The sequence below is a fragment of the Pipra filicauda genome, unplaced genomic scaffold (genome assembly GCF_003945595.2).
Source record: "Pipra filicauda isolate LSUMZ 115617 unplaced genomic scaffold, ASM394559v2 scaffold133_size2016399_pilon, whole genome shotgun sequence".
NCBI classification, from domain to species: domain Eukaryota; kingdom Metazoa; phylum Chordata; class Aves; order Passeriformes; family Pipridae; genus Pipra; species Pipra filicauda.
In genome coordinates, this window is record NW_024103807.1 from 1,949,368 (window position 1) to 1,962,130 (window position 12,763).

The following is a 12,763-nucleotide window of genomic DNA, read 5'->3' on the forward strand; positions in this document are numbered from 1 at the left end:
GAGGAGGACAAGGGGAAGAACGCGCCTAAGAGGCGATTCTCTCCCGCCTCCTTGGGACCTGGATAAAGGGGTTTGCACAGCTGACGAGATCAAAGCCGCCTGCCATGGAGAACCTGCCTTCGTGCACAGGAGGTAACTTGCTCCTGAGTTATAGACAGTCTTTGCTCCAGGCAGGCTCCACAGATGTCTCAGGAGCTTTTTGTCTTCCCTTGTTGCTAAAACTCTCCATGGGACCCTCTTGTAGCCAGGCTGGGGACCTCCCCATCATGTTTCACCACTCTCTGGGTCCCCCAGCTGTCCCTAGGGACCTGCTCCCAGCCAAACACAACGTAGCTCCTTTTTGGGGCCACAAAACCCACGTCTGCTTTGGTCTTTGTAGAGAGGGGAGGGAGGGTCGTGCCACAGGCCAGCTCACTCCAGGATGCGTCATCAACTATTGTTATTTTGGTCACTTACCCGGCGATGGGAACCGATAGCCACACACACACACACACACACACACACACACACACACACACACACACACGGCTGTAGTGAGTCAGCCTGAGTGGCTGCAGCTCGGACTTCTTCCTTTCACACCCTGCCCCCTCCCGCCTGCTCCTTCCCCTTGCCTACATGTCATGGCTAAAATTAGGCAGGGAGCTCTTCTCCTCTGTGTGTAGGAACGTGCATGTATTTGGACCATGCCCAGTGCTCCTTGGGGCCTGGAGAGAGACTACAGTAACAGGATCATAACAAAACGTCACGGAGGCTGCAGTCAGTGTGCCAAAGGCAGCCAGCAGCTGCCTTCCCTGATGGGTGTCTTGAAAGCAGTTCACAGGAAACCATTAACCAGAGGGGAGCCAGGCCTGAAGGCTGAGCTACCACCACTGCTGCCACCTCCATCACAGCAGAAGGAGCAAGTAGCCTTTGCGAAGCAGGGGGAGACAGGGGTAGGAGAGGACACGTGAGCACCACCAAAGCTGCTGTGGGGATTGCATTCAGCCCTTTTCTCACAACGCCAGAGGGGAAAGGGAGCTAGAGATACCCAGGGCAGCCAGGAGATGTTCGCGCCTGCTCAGTCCTCTCTCCCCTCAAACCTGGCAGCTGATGAACGATGGAGGGCCCTTTCCCTGCACAGGGTAATCTACACATCCTTTGGACTTCCACTTCCAGGAAAGAGCCAGCTGCCACTAGCAGTCAAGCAGGTCCCAACATCCTTGCAGCCTCAGGGTGGCCACATTGCCAGCTGCAGAAGGGCCCCTAGGAACAGTCCCCTGTCCATCACTAAGACCCATTGACTGGGACTGCCAGGATGTTCTATCAAAGGGGAAATTAAAAATGTGCTATAACTAATCAGTCATTCAGAACAAAGTAGCCTGGTAAGAGATATGTGCGGTTCCTCCCCAGCCCCATCTCCAGCCAAGGAAGCTAACAGAATCACAGAATGGTGTGGGTTGGAAGAGAGTTTAAAGAGCACCTTGTTCCAACCTCCTGCCACAGGCAAGGACACCTTCCACTAGACCAGGTTGCTCAAAGTTCCATCCAACCTGGTCTTGAACACTTCCAGGGAGGGTTCAAGCTTCCAGCTTGTCTCCAACTGCCCTGTACCCATCCTGCTCTCCCTGTTCCCCATGGTCTATGCACAGCAGACACCCCTGCTGACAGCACCTGCTGCTCCTCACCCCCACCACAGTCCTACCTCCCTCCTGGGCCGGCAGGATCTAGACATGCAAATGGAAACAGCCTGGAGGGGTGGGTGACAAAGGAGGATTCCAGCTGGCCCCAAAATCCCTTCCCAGTCAAGCAGACCAGCAAAAGACCAGGTCACTAATTCTCCGAGTCCCTTTCCCTGGAGGCAGTGGGAGTAGAAAGCCTAAGAGCCCATTCCTCAAGCCAGCCAATCAAACCTTCTTGTTGCCATTCTCCTCCTTCCCCCATGACTTACTTAAGCCCTCAGCCTGTAAACATGCACATGGGAGAATGGGTCATGACGGAGACCTTTGGCTCCCTGTGCTGCTGTCACAGGTTTCAGTCTGCTGTGTTCAAGCAGAAACCACTGCTCCTAGCTGAGAGGCTCCCCAGGCCCACGCAGCCCTGAGCAAGACTTTCCAAGTGAGGAGACCCTGGTCCCACGCACCTGAAACCATACCACAAGTGGCAGCCCCTGCAGGTGTCTGGAAGGGGCAAAACTGCTCAGCATCCCTGAGAAACCTGGTCCCCAGTGACCTCTCCACACCACAAAACCTGAGACAAGAAAGACACCTCCCAAGCTTTCATTGTGACCCCATGACCAAGCAAAGTACATGCTGATTTGCCACACAAATGGCATTTGTTGGTTTAACTGTGAACTTGTTACTGATATCAAGTCTAACCTTTAGTTTCATTTTTTCACCTTGCAGCAGTGACTGTCTTTTTATTCCGCACCACACATCAAAACTATGCACCTCATATAAAAATTAAAGTAATTCCTTTAAACAACATTAAATCTATCTTTTTTTTGGTTTTGCTGAATGTCAGCTTCTCTCTCTGCAACAAATGGGAGGGCAGGAGGAAAAGTTGATTTTTTTTCTCCTCCACCCTTTTTTTTCCTACATGCCCTCAGCATATCTGCTCTTACGTGCTTCGTTTTCTTCTCTCACCTTAATATCCCCACATCTGTCAGCTTCTGCAGCAACTATTGTCCTTCAGAGAGGAGATCCCAGGCGAAGAGGCGATGCTGGTGCAGAAAGTAGACCACTGTCCTCCTCCTGGAATGGACTAACACTTTAGCATAGACCTTTAACGCAGGGCTGCTTTGCTTTGCTCCCTGAGTTTCTCTGCTCCTCCTCCCACGCCCACAGAGCAGCATCGAGTGCCCTGGAGACCTCCAGTGTTGGGGGAAGCAACCCAGGCTTCAGGTGCAGAGGTTGTGTGGTTGCTGTTGTGTGACTCTGAGTGCTACCAGGACACGCCAGCCCGTGCAGCGGGGAGCTGGCTAACAGCTGCCTTGGCTGGAGGCTTGCCTCTGAGCATCAGCCAGCCCGCGGCAGCAGCTGACCACTTTAAGCCATCAAGCTCACCAGCCACTTCAGTCATGGCAGCACAAAAAAAACTCCGCGCAGATGCTTTGCCAAGCCCTCCCTTGCAGAAGAGAGGAAAGCAAAACCGGGAGCAATGAGCCAAATGACCCTGCAGAGGGGACATGTCACAACACCCAGCTGAAGCCAGCTGCAGAGAAAGGGCTAGAGTTGCACAGCAGAGCAACAAAGAGCTCTGAAGACCAACCGTGCCCTCTGGTGTTCAACCCACGGCTCTTCGGACCTCTCCGAAACCCCTCCTCCTCCCCTCTGCAGAGCACTAACTGGCCACACTGCCTCTTGCTCCCAACACCTCCAACCACTCCCAAGCAGCCCTGGGACACAAGTCTGTTGTGTCTACAAGGTCAGAGACACAAACTGGAGACCAAGTAGCAAAGTCAGAAAGGCCCAGGATGCCATGCAGACAGGGCGATACCCAGAGAAACCGTACAGCAGAAGCCACGAAGCAGCAGTCCTCACCGACAATCTTCTACTGCAGCACTTGCACGTGTGCGGCCAAATCCTGCCCAGGCTGATGTGCTGCTCTGCAAAGACCATGGTGTAGGGAGCCCGGGAATGGACCTGGGATTTGCCTCTACTTGCTGATCTCCTCGGGAGCACGTGTGAGTGAGGTGTTTGCTAGTCCAGGAACTGGCTCCCATACAGCAACTACGTTCCAACAATGGTGATTGTCTCCCAGGCCCTGATTTTCCACCATTCCTAGCAGTCACAGTCCTACCAAACTTCAGGCTGCTTCAGCCATTTTACTAAACCAGCCTCAGTGCTGTCACCTTAGGTCTTCCAAGCACTCAGCATGCACTGGGTATAGGTGCTCACGCCCACAATGGCTAGGACATAGAGGAGGAAGACCTCAGCTGACCTTTAATCCAAACACCAGCAAAACAGGAGCTGAAATGTTAATCAATTAAAGTCCAGCCATGAGCTGCCCTCTAGAACACGGTTAGTGACACAGGCAGCAGGCAGGCAGCCTGGCTTTCAGCGGCCTTAGTTAGTACAGACACAAGAAGGTGAGGCAGGGTGAGATGGGGGTGGTGGCGAAGAGAGCTCTTGAGAAGAAACACTGTGGCAGCTGCTGGGACTGCACAGCCTGTGCAAGCCAATAAAAATACCACATACTTATATACTGCTGGCCAGTGCTTTATCCTCCTGGATCCCCATCGAGTGGGCTGGTTGCCCTGGAGACAAGGGAAGACACCTTTGTGGGGCAGGTGGAGTCTGGGGACACAAAGAGACTGGTCAGCAAGCACTCCCCAGGAACATGCCTGGCTACCTGGCACACAGCACTATCCTCCCCCTCCACAGTTTTGCTGCCCCAATGTCATCCCTCCACCACACATGCTCTCCCCTTGCCTTGGCATTTGCAGATCCCAGGGGCTCCAATGGCACTTGTGCCATCATCCCTGCTGTCAGCCACAGAGGTCAATGCAGGCAACATGCCCATGGAGCTGGAGTCAGCAAGGACATTTCTCCTTTATGAGCCAGTCAGCAAACATCAAGCATTACACTCCTGCTTCTGGGATACTAACTCAGTTCAGAGTTCCTCTGGGAGTAACCTCCAGCCCAACCCAGCCGGCTGCAAGAGGGTACACGACTCAGGGACCAGGGCTAGGTTGGCACAGAGAGGAAGCCCTCCTTCCCTTCCTCATCCCCTTTGCTGGCCTGGCTCCTGGCAGCCTTCATTCACCTCAACCTCTGGGTCCAGGCATGAATTTGAATTTCAAATAAATCACAAAGGCACTCTCCAAGCCTTGCACAGAGAAGCATTGTTTGGGCAGGGCAGAGCAGCTCACCTGCCCTGAACCCTCTGGCTAGGCACAGGCACCAAGCCCTAGGAGCCCTGACCCACCACCAGCCAGGGGCTGGGGAGCAAAGCTCTTAGTGACCCAGTGCAGATGGAAAGCATTTTTTTGAGACCCCTCTGATACCTGCCCCCACCACATCTGCTTCCTCACTTGTTCACGCAACAAGAAAACCTCTGGGTGGGTAACATTGCTCGAGCCCAGGTGGGGGATCCTCACCAGCAGCCTGTGCTGGAGCATCTCCTGGCCCTACGCCAAGCTGTAACCCTGCTGGGAGCCACACTGGGGAGCGGGGTACCTCCTTCCATGCACCCTGGCAGCTCTCACGGGACAGGAGCCCTATAGCTTCTTAATCCTGCCATCTGCCAGCCTCCAATGGGTGCAAAATCCCTGCAGAAAACACTCCTCCCCCTCACCCCCTGCCACATTTCAGCAGCAGTAGCTGCCATGCGCCTGCTGTCAGAGTGCCCCACGCCACGGTCCCTTGTGTGGTGACCTCAGGCTTGGGCGGTAAGAGGCTTAGCGCTGGATCTGAGAGGCTCCTGGCCAGGGCCAGGGTGTCAAGGCAGGACGAGATACAAATAATCTGACCGAGTGGGAACTTTCCCATGGAGGGGCGAGCTGCATGGCCCCCTGCTCCCTCTCTGGGATGGCTACAGGCCATGCCTGGAGGCTGGGAGCTCAGGAGGAGACTGAGCTGTCTTAGGTACTTCTGCTCTGTGACTCTCTATCCTCGTCCTGTTGTTAAGTCCTGCCCTAGAGTGGAGGTGGGATCCTCCACAGCCAGGGGGGAGCAGGCAGCAAGGAGTTCCCCTGCTCTCTGGCTCCAGATCCACACCTGAGTTGCAAACGGCAAGCGAGGGGCAGACTGTTCCAGCACTCACATTTCCTGTGGAAGCCAAGCTGCATCCAAATGAGAGGAAAATGTTCTGCAAGAAGGCTCTGTGTTAGTTGCCCTAACTTCCTGGACCAGCCAGCGGGACACGTGACTCTCCACAAAGCCATAGCATGTGTCGGAGTCGTGGCTGTTCCAGCCCCGCAAAGAGCTAAGATGCAGCTGGCAAGCAGGGAAAGAGAGATGGTGTGAGCAGAGTGATGGAAAGTGTGAACACCAAGCTCTTTCCTATTGGCACTGGTGGGATTTTCATGCCCCTCTGGCTGGGTGCCTCTCCGTGGGGCTGGGACTGCAGCCTGCCACGAGCTGGCATCCTGCAGTACTGCCAGGGCAGCCCTCCCAGAGCAAGGTTTCCCACACCAGTGTAACGTAACTACCACCCTGTACCCACATCTTGGGTAGCAACCCCCAGTCTCCCCAGAGACAGGTCCCCAACTCTCACAGCTGGGCAGAGCTTCTCCAAGATGGGGCATGCTTAGCTCATTTCCCCAGGCCCTGAGCCACTGGGAAGGGCTGACAGCCATGAGATGGGCAAAGCTCAGGCAGGCAGCTTCCAGGTGTGGGAGCAATGGTCACAGGTAGAAACTGGAACTGGCAGTCTAACCCAGACAGCACAACCTGCCCGGCAGGCAGGGCTGAGACAGGAGGCCCATTAACTCTTACTGTCTGGGACAGCAAGGACTGGGCAGAGATCCTCTCAGTTCTCCATCCTGGCACAATAAGGAAGAGTTTCTTCTGGGGGAAGACCTCACAGTTAAATACAAAACTAACACCCTCAGGCATCAACCCCTAAACCAAAGGCAGCAGGAGAACAGTACTGTGTCTAACTCACATCCATTGTGGACAGGAGGACTCCATCCCCACTGGGCACCGGCCTGGCCAGCGCAGCCTCCTTGCTTGCCTTGGCAGAGCTTCACCCTCCACTTGGTGTCCTGATGGGGAGGAGAAGAAAGCCTCCCAACTCTCAGAGAGACTGCAGCTGCTGCCGGGTCTGCAAGTTGCACCAGAAACACAGGCTATTACTTTTGTAATACTGGAGAGCTGGTCCAGGGAAAGCTCTCAAATTCAGGATTGCAAAGACAAAGCCACTTATTTCTCTGGAGCCTCATACCAGCTCAAGAACCAGCAGGACAGGTTTCCCTTATTTCTCCATCTTCTCCATGACCCCGAGTCAGACCTGCACCGGAGTCCCTACCTCTAAATGTCTCCAGCAGAAGCCATTCACCTCCTGCCAGCCCTCATCTCTTCCAAAAAAAGACTGTTTATGGGCCCAAGGGTCAAGGGTCCTCAGCCTGCAGCCCTAGCTCTGCTCTTGAGCTCAGCATCTCAAAGTCAGCACTGGTTTAAAGAACTAGCAAGCAAGCAAATGAGTGGCTGAGAGATAACTCAGGAGCTTCAGCTCATGGACTCACCTGACCTCCACCACGACCAGAGCTGCAAGTTCAATTTAAAGGCTTTGCCAAGTCTCTGGGAAGACTGTCTGCTCCCCAGGCACGGCAGGATGATGAGTGAAAGAAATCTTACACTGTATCTCCACCACCTGCCAGAGTTCAGGCTGCCTTTCATGACAGCATCGCCCCCATAGCAGTGGGCTGGCCTCCCCTTACGAGCATCTCCTTAGTCTCCAAGGGGACCCACACAAGCAAACAGCTTCCAGACTCTCCCTGTTTGCACTACTCATGGCTTTGCCTCTCCTCTCTCAACACCGTCTCCTTGCAAAGACCTGTGCCTGCTTCCCAGTGCCTGACTCTCTTCCCACTGTTTTCACTCAAAGTAGGAAAGAGGTCCGTCATCCTCCCTCCTCTCAGTCCCTTGAGGAGATTACCGGGTTTCCTGGAAAGGATGGTCCAACTCCTAAGAAGATTAAGTGGAAGGTGTCCCTGCCTATGGCGGGGGGGTTGGAACTGGATGATCTTAAAAGTCCCTTCCAACCTAAACCATTCTATGATTCTATGATTAAAGGTTCTGACACCTTCTCCAGCATAGGCACATGTCACTGTGGCAGCCCCTGCTCTGATCTTGGGAGGGCAGCAGAGCTGCCAGTGGTTGCCAGAAACCGGTGAGACAAGGCAGGTGGCAGGCAGGGACCACAGCAGGGAGGATCCGAGCCTCTGGAAGCAGCCAGACCCACCACACTCTGATCCTTCCCTGCCCTATCCCACAGCCCCACCATGAGCTGGCGGCCGCCCCAGCCTGACTCTGCTGGGAGGCTGCATTGGCTGCCAACAGGCACAGCTGCTCAGGGTGCCTAGTGCTTTACTTTTTTCCCCCAGTGAGATAAAAAGTCCCTGAGTTGCCCCACAGGAGGTCAGGCCCTGAGCAGAGATCACAGAGCAAACACGGCAGCGGAAACAACTCTCCCAGCACATCCCATCTGCCCTGCAAACAAGCTCAAGTGTCACTGCAGGAGACAGCTGGGGATTCCCACAGGTGACACTGGCCTGGGCCCAACTAAATGCTACCCAACACCTGTGAACAGGACCGGGAGCAGAGGCTGGAGGGTTTCAGAACTAGAGACAAAATCTGCATGCATGGAGGAGGAGTAGGAAGATGATTGCTCAACAGCTAGCTGGCAGCAAGGTAAGTTGTGAAAAAGCCTATCCCGAGGGAAGCACTGCTCTCAGCCTGCCAGCATGCAGAGCACAAACTTCAGGACTCTCACCATGTCTGGTCTTCCCCCAGGGCGCCTGGTGCTTACCCCACTGCACAGTCCCTCTACTGCACCTGCACAGAGGAAAGCAGGCCCACAGGCCAGCAAGTTTGAGGGTACCCCCACACGGCAGGGATGGGGAAGGCTGCACTGCTGTCCCAGTGGCACATCATCCCCAGCTTTCACACAGGCGCAAGCATCAAGCTGCGAGAAAGACAGCGACAAGCAACGCCCCAGAAACACGTAGGCGGGTGCTCGGCTCAGTTTACCGTTTACCCACAGGCTGTGCCACCCACAGACCTTCCCTGGGGCAGTGTCAGGCACCCCCAAGCTCACGTGCAGGCTCCAGCACCAAGCCTGCCAATGGGTCACAGCCAAAATCTTGGTCCCCTGCTCCCTGCTGGACAACCATCTGCCAGTTTGCCCCACTGGTGGCTACACTACCTGCTTATGCTGTCACTCCAGACCCAGCCATTACACATACCTCCTTTGAAGGGGAATGTGTTACAGACCCTGAAATCCACAGGAAAGACCCGTTTCAGCATCCCACCTCTCGGGGATGGGGGAGAGCAAGAAACAGGCTTTGTTCCCAGTACTCACACTCCTTCCCCAGTTCCCCCCTGGGAAGGGTAAACTGTGCTGTTCACTCACAGCACAAGAAATGGGGCACCCAGAAAGGCAATTTAATCCTAACCACCTATTATCTGATCAACCTCAATCTCTTTATCAGTCCAATTAAAAGAATTACCCATCCATGGCCCGGATGCATGTATTGTGCACTTGTCTCTGTCGGCCCTAGAGCCAATTACTCCACCCTCCAGTAAGGCAATTACAAGGTACAGAAATAAGCCTTCTTGCAAACACAGGACTAACATACCACCAGAGGCCAGAGCTTGGGAGCCCACTCCTCTGTTGCTTCAAATTCCCTCAGGGCTCATCTGCCCACGGGACGAGACAGGCTCTCTTGCCATTTTGTGGACCCCCGCCCCCCCGGCCATGCCTCCCACTGTTGCTGCAGGCAGACCCCAGTAGTGTATGCCCACCTCAGGAGACTTCTCTCCTTGAAGCCAGCGCTCTCCAGAGACCCATCACTGCCAGGGAGCAAGCTCCTGCCCATTGCCAAAGCTTCCTCTAGACCCAGCTACATATACTCTAGGTAAAGCTCAGAATAGAAAGGGGTGATGGCTGTTGGAAAACGTTTGGGGGTTAGGGGCTGGTTGTACTTCTTGACAAAAGAAAGTGCAGCACAGCCTTCCCCAGTAATTCCCTCAGAGGAGGTGAAGAAACTTTAAGCCATCATCTGCTCCAACGCTCAGGTGGGCATGAATTTAGTGGCGTGCAGCCAATTATCCTGCATGAGTTCCCATCGAGTCTACCTCCCACAGGCATGCGTGGGAGCCCCTTCAATCTCAGAGGTCCGTGAGAATCTCTCCTCACTACCCTGCAGCTCCAGGTGCTGCATTCATCACCCTGAGCCAGAAGGAACTGGGTCCCTCCATCAGCAGTAGAAGAGCAAGAGAAGTATCACCAAACAACCCAATGGGCACTTCCAGTCATCTTGGAGGGCCTGCTGCCTTCTCCAGCTTAGCACCTCCTGCCTGTCCCACTTTGCTTCTCCCCCATGTGTCCACGCTGCCAAAGGTTGTTCACATGTGGAGAACTTCCCCTCAGCTCTGATATACGTGGTAACGGCAGCCTGAACCCCTGGGAGTCAGAAAGAGATGCCATGCAGTATTGGGGACAGGTCAGAGACTGCCAGAAGCTCAAGGAAGCCACTGCCAATAGCTCTGAAACCAGTTCAGAGAACACTGCTCTGTGGCAGAGTGACCTTGCAAGCCATCCACTCCCAGTTCCAGCATGGCTGTGGAGGCTGAAATTGGGGCCTTTCCCCTCCATTCAGCACCTGTGACAACACCCAGGTGCACTGCAATGGGGGCGGTTTGGCCTGCAGAAGAGAAGTTCAAGGGGGAATATTAATACCATTTTCAGCAACCTAATGGAAAGATACAGAGAAGACTGAGCCAGATGCTGCCCAGAGGTGAACAGTGACAACCTGAGAGAGAAGAGACACAGGCTGTAACAAGGGAAACTGAATATTTACCAGAGGAAAAAAATTCCCAAGGAGCTGAACCGTGGGAGCAGGTGTCCACAGAAGCTGTGCTCTCTCCACGCTGGCGACATTCAAAACTCAAGATCAGCAGCCTGATCAAATTTGACCCTGCTTCGAGGCGGCAGGGTAGACCAGGTGATCTTCAGACCTCAGTTATTCAGTGTTTTCACAGATTGGCAGGGGCACCCCTTCGCTTACACGGTCCAAGAATCCCCCAAACCCCGTGAGGCCAACAGCGAGGCTAAGGGAGGCGCATGGAGCCCAGCTGGCTCTGGGAAGGAAGCATGGGAAGCCGGGATCCCAGCCGGCAGCACGGGACCAGCACAGCCGTCGCGCGGCGCGGCAGGACTGCCAGTCGGGCGAAACACGGGACGGGCGCGCGGGGATGGAGACAGGCGGGTCTGGGCGAGGGGAAGCGAATCACGCGGAGATGAGGCTCCGACTCCACGGGGAGGACAGCGAGCGCAGCGAGGGGGATGCTCCCCAACTTCTCATTGCTCGTGCCAAGAGCTCGAAAGGAGGAAAACGCAACCTCGTCCCGCTCCATCCCCACACCGTGCGCCGCATCCCCCGCGTGCGCTCGGCCGGGCCTGGTGCGGTGGCTGCTCACGGCAGTCCGGCGGCGGGAGGCTCGCCGGGACCCGCTGCTCCGCCGCCTCCGTTCCGGATGCTCCAGCCGCCCGCAGCCAGCCCTTGCCCGGGAGCCTGGCCCTCTCCGGCCCCGCTCCGCCGCCAGGTGCCAGGGCACGGGGTAGGCGCCACCCGGAGCCCGCCCGCCCGGCGGCACCCACGGTCCCGCCGCTCGCACGGCCCGGTGCTCACCTGCGTCCGAAGAGCTTGAGGCCGGTGAAGCGCTTGTTGCTGTGCCGGCGGCTCAGCGGAGCCGGCGGCGGCGGCCCCCACTCGGGCTCGGCGCCGCCCGACGCTCCGGAGGAGGTGGCTGTGGCTGTGGCGGCGGCGGCGGTCTCGGAGGAGGCGACGGCGGAGGGCGAACCGCCGGGCGGCGGGGGCCGAGCCGCCTCCATGGCCGGGCTCGGGGCTCGGCACCACCGCTACTGCGGTGCCGCGCCAGGGGAGGGCAGGGGGGGCGGGCGGGGGGCGCGGCCGGCCCGGCTCCCGCCCCGCCGGGGCCGCGGGAGGGCGGCCGGGCAGGAAGTGCCGCCGTGCACCGGCGGTCGCGCCGTCAGCGCCGCCTGCAGGGAGCGGGACTGGCGGCGGGGTCCGTCCCTGTGGCTCCGCGCCCGGCGCCGCCAGCTCAGGAAGCCGCGTGTCGGCCCCGCCGCCGCCCCGCGCTCGGGAAAAGGCTTGGCGGCAGGAGCGGAGCCTCCCTCCGTCTCCGCCTCCCATTGTTCACCACCGGACGGGGGGACGGAGTCAACAGCCCCGCCACCGCCCTCTCCGGGGACCGGGAGCCACCGCCAGCCTTGCTCTTACTCAGCCCGGCGAGCGCCTGCCCCTCTTCTCCCTGAGTCCAGGGGCACCTTGGCCATCCAGCCGCCGGCTCAGTGGGCAGGGGCTGGCCTGCTCGACATGGCTGTCAGTCTAGGCAAGGAGCGGCTCTCCCAGCCCTCCTTTGCATGGAAAATGTGCCGGCCGCAATGGCAGCTTCACCGCTTCCCAGGGGTGTGGAGCCAGGCTGAAAGCCAGGGCTGCGGGAGCTGCCTGGGCAGGGCCCTGTCTGCCTGCCGCACGGTGCTTCTGCTGACCATTAGTACCCTGGGGCAGGTCCCGCTGGAAACTTCAAGCACCAGCCGTTCCTAGGAGGGCTGGTGGGGATGGGGACACACTTTCCAGCTCCCCAGGAGCCTGACGGCCCAAGCAAAGTCCCACTGACCCAGTGTGCTCACAGACTGGGCGTCGAAAGCACCCGCACGGCTCTCCGGCATCCTGACTGGGAGGTTGTGCTGCGCAAGCCCAGCAATGGCACTAGGAGAGGAGGAGGGGATTGCCGGTGAGGCACCAGGCAAGCACGGGAAGCCTTTCCCCCAACCCCTGAAGCACGGGCTGTCAGCACCAGCCACAGCACCTCAGTCCCCCAAGAGTAAGAGGAAGATGGTAGATCCCAGCTCGGTGGGTACCTCGTATCTACGTCCCCCGGAGGGCTCTGGGGAACGTCCCAGGAGCGATGCCGCCACATCTGCCGCACCACGAGCTGATGCACTCAGCCAGCCCGGGGTTCACTCTCGCTCTTCCTCCCTCGGCAGCTGCTTTCCGGAGTCATCCTGAGGGCAGGTCCCTGGCTGTGCTCCG

The 12,763-nt window shown here is 57.2% G+C and overlaps 1 protein-coding gene across 2 annotated transcripts in view; it reads right to left on the reverse strand.

The window, feature by feature from the left end:
• Nucleotides 1-12,763, reverse strand: part of DGKZ (diacylglycerol kinase zeta) — a 58,870-nt gene that overhangs the window by 34,584 nt on the left and 11,523 nt on the right. Inside the window, exon 1 of one of the 2 annotated variants that reach the window (XM_027719571.2) lies at nt 11,336-11,635. The exons of the other annotated variant lie outside the window; for it this stretch is intronic. Coding sequence (XP_027575372.2) covers nt 11,336-11,538 — 203 coding nt within the window. The 5' untranslated portion in view covers nt 11,539-11,635. Of the gene's footprint in view, nt 1-11,335; nt 11,636-12,763 lie in introns of those variants that run through there. 2 annotated transcript variants of the gene reach the window in all.